General features: G+C 42.3%; 1 protein-coding gene across 1 annotated transcript in view; it reads left to right on the forward strand.

Annotated features, from left to right (window-relative positions):
• The first annotated feature begins 781 nt into the window (after window positions 1–781).
• The window catches only part of LOC133663763 (high-affinity choline transporter 1-like), a 24,271-nt gene continuing 16,508 nt past the window's right edge, over window positions 782–8,544 (forward strand). The window contains 5 exon segments of the mRNA XM_062068463.1: window positions 782–970; window positions 1,041–1,154; window positions 4,084–4,239; window positions 7,970–8,118; window positions 8,197–8,340. Coding sequence (XP_061924447.1) covers window positions 787–970; window positions 1,041–1,154; window positions 4,084–4,239; window positions 7,970–8,118; window positions 8,197–8,340 — 747 coding nt within the window. The 5' untranslated portion in view covers window positions 782–786.

An 8,544-nucleotide genomic window follows, 5' to 3' on the forward strand; every position in this document is an offset into this window, starting at 1 on the left:
TGAGAGTCCAGTCCATAGTGGATCTAACATAATAGAGTGAGAGTCCAGTCCATAGTGGATCTAACATAATAGTGTGAGTCCAGTCCATAGTGGATCTAACATAATAGTGAGAGTCCAGTCCATAGTGGATCTAACATAATAGTGTGAGAGTCCAGTCCATAGTGGATCCAACATAATATTGTGAGAGTCCAGTCCATAGTGGATCTAACATAATAGTGTGAGAGTCCAGTCCATAGTGGATCTATCATAATATTGTGAGAGTCCAGTCCATAGTGGATTTTTTTGGGCTCTGGGAATCACTAATAAGCCGGAGTTCTTTGAAGGCAGATTTCTTGCCGGGACATATGGTACAATACAATCAGCAAGATAAGATGGAGCTAGACTGTGTAGTATTTTATACGTAAGTAGTAAAACCTTAAAGTCACATCTTAAGTGCACAGGAAGCCAGTGCAGGTGAGCCAGTATAGGTGTATATATATATATAGGTATATATGTATATAAAGGTATATACAGTCTAGGTATATATATATAGGTATATATGTATATAAAGGTATATACAGTCTAGGTATATATATATAGGTATATATGTATATAAAGGTACATACAGTATAGGTATATATATATATATATATAGGTATATATGTATATAATTCTTGTTCTTGTCAAAAGTCTAGCAGCAGCATTTTGTAGCAACACAGAACATCTCATGAACAATTCTTTCTCTGCAGTTTCCTCGATGAAAGTCCAGTCCCGGATCAACTGCAGCGCTTGAGGACACGGAACAAGATGACCATCCACGTCGAGGGTCTCGTGGCCATCGTCCTTTTTTACCTGGTCATCCTGCTCGTGGGCCTTTGGGCGGCGTGGAAGAACAAGAACTCGGGAGTGGGCGACGGCGGAGAACGGAGCGAGAGCATCATGGTCGGGGGTCGCGACATTGGCTTGTTCGTGGGCGTCTTCACGATGACGGGTGTGTGTTCCACATGTCGGGGCTGCGACAGGACAGAAGCCATTAATATTCTTTGTTTATGTGGTTCCAGCAACGTGGGTAGGTGGGGGCTACATTAACGGGACGGCTGAGTACGTCTACTTGCCTGACTATGGCTTGGCTTGGGCACAAGCGCCCTTTGGATACGCCCTCAGTCTGGTACTAGGTAAGGACTACCAGTCTTTAAGGCTTGAAAAGCATGCAGGAAGAAAACTAGTCACATTGATCTGTTTTTCTTTTAAGTCAATTCAATTATAGAACTAGAAGGTCAGCGGACTTTGATTATGGTAACTACAACCCCAGAAAGTGTGTGTACAGTAAATGTCAGAGGGAAATGAATTGCTTTATGATTGTTGTGGTTAATAAAACGTTCCATTATTAATACGCTGATCTGCTCGGGGACAACATCGTGATCCACTAGCATTTAGCTTCCCAAATGGTTCCTTACCACATAAATGGCTATTAGAGCCCGTTTATTTGATCCTAATCTACAGATATGAGCGTAAATCTGGTTTAGACCATACCTGGGCAAAGTACGACCCATGGGCCACATGCGGCCCGTTAAGCTCTTCAATCAGGCCCGCCGGACGTTCTATATCATTTCTTTAAGACCTTTAACATCAAAACGGACTATAGAAAGTTCAAGACTTTCTATAGTCTTGAACTATAGAAAGTATTCAAATGGTCAAAATATGCGCTTTTGGGTGTTATAGGAGTTATTACGGTAATGTACGTCACGCCTGTGTCAGGAACCGATGCGGAAGCAGATTTTTACGTGATAATATATCATATTGTAGGTGTTTTTTTACACCTTTGTTGTGTTTTGCTTGATTGTAAAAGATACACAACTATGGAGGAGCTGGTCTGAGAAGTAAAAGATGTTCATACGTTGTTAATATTCAGTGTTTTATTGTTCGTAGTTAATATTGTAAATCCCATCCATCCATCCATCCATCTTCTTCCGCTTATCCGAGGTCGGGTCAAGGGAGCCCAGACTTCCCTCTCCCCAGCCACTTAGTCCAGCTCTTCCCGGGGGATCCCGAGGCGTTCCCAGGCCAGCCGGGAGACATAGTCTTCCCAACGTGTCCTGGGTCTTCCCCGTGGCCTCCTACCGGTCGGACGTGCCCTAAACATCTCCCTAGGGAGGCGTTTGGGTGGCATCCTGACCAGATGCCCGAACCACCTCATCTGGCTCCTCTCGATGTGGAGGAGCAGCGGCTTTACTTTGAGCTCCTCCCGGATGACAGAGCTTCTCACCCTATCTCTAAGGGAGAGCCCCGCCACCCGGCGGAGGAAACTCATTTCGGCCGCTTGTACCCGTGATCTTGTCCTTTCGGTCATAACCCAAAGCTCATGACCATAGGTGAGGATGGGAACGTAGATCGACCGGTAAATTGAGAGCTTTGCCTTCCGGCTCAGCTCCTTCTTCACCACAACGTATCGATACAGCGCCCGCATTACTGAAGACGCCGCACCGATCTCACCATCCACTCTTCCCTCACTCGTGAACAAGACTCCGAGGTACTTGAACTCCTCCACATGGGGCAGGGTCTCCTCCGCAACCCGGAGATGGCACTCCACCCTTTTCCGGGCGAGAACCATGGACTCAGACTTGGAGGTGCTGATTCTCATCCCAGTCGCTTCACACTCAGCTGCGAACCGATCCAGCGAGAGCTGAAGATCCTGGCCAGATGAAGCCATCAAGACCACATCATCTGCAAAAAGCAGAGACCTAATCCTGCAGCCACCAAACCGGATCCCCTCAACGCCTTGACTGCACCTAGAAATTCTGTCCATAAAAGTTATGAACAGAATCGGTGACAAAGGGCAGCCTTGGCGGAGTCCAACCCTCACTGGAAACGTGTCCGACTTACTGCCGGCAATGCGGACCAAACTCTGGCACTGATCATACAGGGAGCGGACCGCCACAATCAGACAGTCCGATACCCCATACTCTCTGAGCACTCCCCACAGGACTTCCCGAGGGACACGGTCGAATGCCTTCTCCAAGTCCACAAAACACATGTAGACTGGTTGGGCAAACTCCCATGCACCCTCAAGGACCCTGCCGAGAGTATAGAGCTGTAAATCCCACTTTCTTTATTTTCATGTACATTTTGGGTGTCCCTGTCAGGTTCGAACACCGATTACATCTATTAAACAAGACAAGAAGCAAAGAATCAAACAAGAGACAGAATTCAATTTGGCTCAATTTGAGGAGAGACGCCCGGACACTGTACCCTTGCACAGTGTCTCAGCACGCTCTGGCAAAAGATTGTATGCCTCCTCCTTTATTTGGACTTTCTCTGACCACATGTCAACAGCTGCTTCCAAAGGGTCGTAAACAGTTCACAGAAAAGGTCGTAAAACAGTTCACAGAAAAGGTCGGGTCAAAAAAGGGGTCGTAAAACAGTTCAAAAAAGAGGTCGTAAACGAGTTCAAAAAGAGGTCGTCTGGAACTTGGGCAGATCCTGCCTTCTCTCCGCTTTGTAGTTCTTGGGATAAAACAATATCTTTCTGTTGACTACAATACATGAAAGAAACGCAGAAACACCCTCATGTTGCTTCCCCCCCTACACACTGGAGTTTTACAAGCCTTACTCTTGGTAGGTTTCAAAGACAGCTTTTGCTTCTCACCGGGTACTCAATGTAACACAAAGTTTATGTGATAAACAATTATTCGAACGGTCCCATTCAGTAAAAAACTGTAAAATTCCATTCCGTTTTTTTGAGGTGGTCTGTCATAACGTTTTTAGAACTCTAGCGGACATTGCGACTTTTGGTATTAGTGTTCCTGGAAAAAAAGGGACCCAAAGATTTTTACAGCTAAATGTGTAAATATAAATTATAAACACTCACCTTGGCCCCCTAGACCAATGTGGCCCCCGAGTCAAAGTCATTGCCCAGCTCTGGTCTAGAGTGTACCCCACCTCTCACCCAAAGTCAGATGGGATAGTCTCCATGACCCTAATGAGGACAAGTGGTAAAGACAATGGACAGATGGTTAAACTGAGTCAAAACCAGATTGGTTGGTAACAGTAACGGCTGGTACAGTATTTGTAAATCCTGTTGATAGAATTTCAAACTTCTTACAGGAGGTCTTTTCTTCGCCAAACCCATGCGTTCACGGGGCTACGTCACCATGCTGGATCCTTTCCAACAGCTCTACGGAAAGAGGATGGGGGGTCTCCTCTTCATCCCCGCTGTCATGGGAGAAATCTTCTGGTCGGCGGCTATTTTGTCTGCCCTCGGTAGGTGAAACATCAAAATGTGTTCTCTTTTGCTCTCTTGGCCGTTTCAATCAATCTCATTAATTCTAACATGCCAAATCTTAGATCGAGGCTCACCTTTTTAAGTTAGACTGTATACAGTTTCAAAATAATGCAAGAAATTATGAGTGGAAACCGCTCTATGGAAAGAGAGTGGTGGGGGGTTTCTCTTCGACCCCATGTCATGGGTGAAATCTTATGGTCTACGGCTATTTTATATGCTCTTGGTAGGTGAAACATAAAAATGTGTGGCAGTTTCTCATTAATTCTAACATACCAACTCTTGGATCGAGGCTCATCTTTTAAGTTAGACTGTATTTAGTTTCAAATTAATGAAAAGAAATTATGAGTGGAAACCACTCTATGGAAAGAGGGTGGTGGGGGTCTTCTCTTCGACCACATGTCATGGGAGAAATCTTATGATCTGCGGCTATTTTATCTTCTCTCGGTAGGTGAACCTTTAAAACTGGGAAAGCAGAGAAATAACAATAAAGAAAGAACTGCAAAATCTTCTGGTCGGCGGCTATTTTGTCTGCCCTCGGTAGGTGAAACATAAAAATGTGTTCTCTTTTGCTCTCTTGGTAGTTTCTCATTAATTCTAACATACCAACTCTTGGATCGAGGCTCACCTTTTAAGTTAGACTGTATTTAGTTTCAAAATAATGCAAGAAATTATGAGTGGAAACCGCTCTATGGAAAGAGGGTGGTGGGGGTCTTCTCTTCAACCCTATGTCATGTGTGAAACCTTATGGTCTGCGGCTATTTTATATGCTCTTGGTAGGTGAAACATAAAAATGTGTGGCAGTTTCTCATTAATTCTAACATACCAACTCTTGGATCGAGGCTCACTTTTTAAGTTAGACTGTATTTAGTTTCAAATTAATGCAAGAAATTATGAGTGGAAACCGCTCTATGGAAAGAGGGTGGTGGGGGTCATCTCTTCGACCCCATGTCATGGGTGAAATCTTATGGTCTGCGGCTATTTTATCTTCTCTCAGTAGGTGAACCTTTAAAACTGGGAAAGCAGAGAAATAATAATAAAGAAAGAACTGCAAAATCTTTTGGTCGGCGGCTATTTTGTCTGCCCTCTGTAGGTGAAACATAAAAATGTGTTCTCTTTTGCTCTCTTGGCCGTTTCTCATTAATTCTAATATGCCAAGTTTTAGATCGAGGCTCACCTTTTAAGTTAGACTGTATATAGTTTCAAAATAATGCAAAAAATTATGAGTGGAAACCGCTCTATGGAAAGAGGGTGGTGGGGGGGTCTTCTCTTCAACCCCATGTCATGGGAGAAATGTTATGGTCTGCGGCTATGTTATATGCTCTTGGTAGGTGAAACATAAAAATGTGTTCTCTTTTGTATACTCTATTGGCCGTTTCTCATTAATTCTAACATGCCAAGTCTTAGATCGAGGCTCACCTTTTAAGTTAGACTGTATATAGTTTCAAAATAATGCAAGAAATTATGAGTGGAAACCGCTCTATGGAAAGAGGGTGGTGGGGGTCATCTCTTCGACCCCATGTCATGGGAGGAATCTTATGATCTGCGGCTATTTTATCTGCTCTCGGTAGGTGAACCTTTAAAACTGGGAAAGCAGAGAAATAATAATAAAGAAAGAACTGCAAAATCTTCTGGTCGGCGGCTATTTTGTCTGCCCTCGGTAGGTGAAACATAAAAATGTGTTCTCTTTTGCTCTCTTGGCCGTTTCTCATTAATTCTAACATACCAACTCTTGGATCGAGGCTCACCTTTTAAGTTAGACTGTATATAGTTTCAAAATAATGCAAGAAATTATGAGTGGAAACCGCTCCATGGAAAGAGGGTGGTGGGGGTCTTCTTTTCAACCCCATGTCATGGGTTTATATGCTCTTGGTAGGTGAAACACAAAAATGTGTTCTCTTTTGCATACTCTATTGGCCGTTTCTCATTAATTCTAACATGCCAAGTCTTAGATCGAGGCTCACCTTTTAAGTTAGACTGTATTTAGTTTCAAAATAATGCAAGAAATTATGAGTGGAAACCGCTCTATGGAAAGAGGGTGGTGGGGGTCTTCTCTTCAACCCCATGTCATGGGAGGAATCTTATGGTCTGCGGCTATTTTATATGCTCTTGGTAGGTGAACCTTTAAAACTGGGAAAGCAGAGAAAAAATAATAAAGAAAGAACTGCAAAAACCCCATTTTGTGGATTCATGGTGGTGATATACTATGTGTACAACAAGTGTTACAATATAAACTCTATTCACACACCATTACTTTTAAAGACCAGACATAAATAACTAAACATAAAGATGTGCTCTCTTGTTGCTCTGTTGGCAATTCTTCGATCCAGGCTCACCTTTTAAGTTAGAATGGGTTTTGTTTCAAAATAATGCAAGAAATTATGAGTGGAAACCACTCTATGGAAAGAAGATGGGGTGTGTTCTCTTCATCCCCGCTGGAGGAATCTCCTGGTCTGCGGCTAATTCATCTGCTCTCATTAGGTGAACCTTCAAAACTGGGGAAGCAGACAAAGTAAAAAAAAATCTGCAAAAACCACATTCGGGATGGTGACATGGTGGTGTTATACTGTACAACAAGTGGTACAATATAATGTATATTCAAACATTGTTACTTTTAAAGAACAGAAATAAATAACAAAACATGAAAATATGCTCTTATTGCTGTGTTGGCAGTTTCTCACTGATTTTAACTTGCCAGTTTATAGATCGAAGCTAACCTTTTAAAGTCAGAATACATTTGGTTTCAAAATATTGCAAGGAAATTATGAGTGGAAACCGCTCTATGGAAAGAGGATGTGATGTCCCACTGTCATGGGATAAATCTTCTGGTCTGCTATTTTATCTGCTCTCAGTAGGTGAACAATCAAAACTGGGAAACATTGAAAACCGGGAAAGCAAAACAAAAAAAAAGAACCACAAAAATCACATTCGTTCATGGTGGTGATATACTGTGAATACAACAAGTGCTACAATATAAACTATATTCACACACAATTATTTCCAAAGTACGGACATAAATAACAAAACATAAAATGTGCTCTTTTGTTGCCGTGTTGGCTGTTTCTTATCGATTTTAATTTGCCAGTCAGTATGCATCCAGTTTCAAAATAATGCAATAAATTATGAGTGGAAACCACTCTATGGAAAGAGGATGGGGGGGGCGGGAGCGGTCTTCTCTTAATACTCACTATTATGGGAGAAATATTCTGGTCTGCTGCTATTTTATTTGCTCATAGTAGTGAAGCAGAGAAAGCAAAAAAAATTTTTACAAAAAATACATTTGGGATTAATCATACTGGTGATATCCTGTATATACAATAAGTGGTACAATATCAACTCCATCCACACACAATTGCTTCAAAATTAAATAAACAAGTAATTAATAACAACGCATGTTGGTAGTTTCTCATTGAATTGAACTTTTAAAGTCAGAATTAATTTGGTTTCAAAACAAAGCAAAAAAATTACGAGTGGAAACCATGTTATGCTATTGCCAGATTACATCACTTAGTACTCAGATTCCTTGATCCATCTATCTATCTATCTATCTATCTATCTATCTATCTATCTATCTATCTATCTATCTATCTATCTATCTATCTATCTATCTATCTATCTATCTATCTATCTATCTATCTATCTATCTATCTATCTATCTATCTATCTATCTATCTATCTATCTAACTGGTTTTTTCATTACTGGTCCTACAGGAGCCACTCTGAGTGTGATTGTGGACATAAACATCAACATGTCAGTGTTGATCTCAGCCCTGATTGCGATCTTCTACACCCTCGTGGGAGGACTCTACTCAGTCGCCTACACAGATGTAGTCCAACTCTTCTGCATCTTCCTGGGTTTGGTGAGTTTTACGACCAAAATTGTTAGCTATGGATTCTCGGCTGTAATGTCTTGGTTCTATACCCTCTCCAACCACCAGTGGATCAGCGTGCCGTTTGCCTTGTCCAATCCTGCCGTGTCAGACATCACGGTGACAGCCAAGGAGGCAATCCACCAGTCACCCTGGCTGGGGAAGATTGATCCCGCAGATAAATGGCTCTGGGCGGACAATTTCTGCTTGCTGGTAAGTCGCAGCTGTCGTCCGCAGATCCATCACTGCGGACCAGTTTATGTGTCAGCGTGTTTATTGGTTTGACGTGGGGGTGGAAAGGGGGAAGCTATTGCACATGCAGTGACATCATCAAGAACTTCTATGATTGTAGTCGATAATTAGAGAGTTGGAAATGGTTGCACGGTACGTTGTCTTGGTGTCTGTCATTCACAATGC

Source organism: Entelurus aequoreus, linkage group LG13 (genome assembly GCF_033978785.1).
Source record: "Entelurus aequoreus isolate RoL-2023_Sb linkage group LG13, RoL_Eaeq_v1.1, whole genome shotgun sequence".
NCBI classification, from domain to species: domain Eukaryota; kingdom Metazoa; phylum Chordata; class Actinopteri; order Syngnathiformes; family Syngnathidae; genus Entelurus; species Entelurus aequoreus.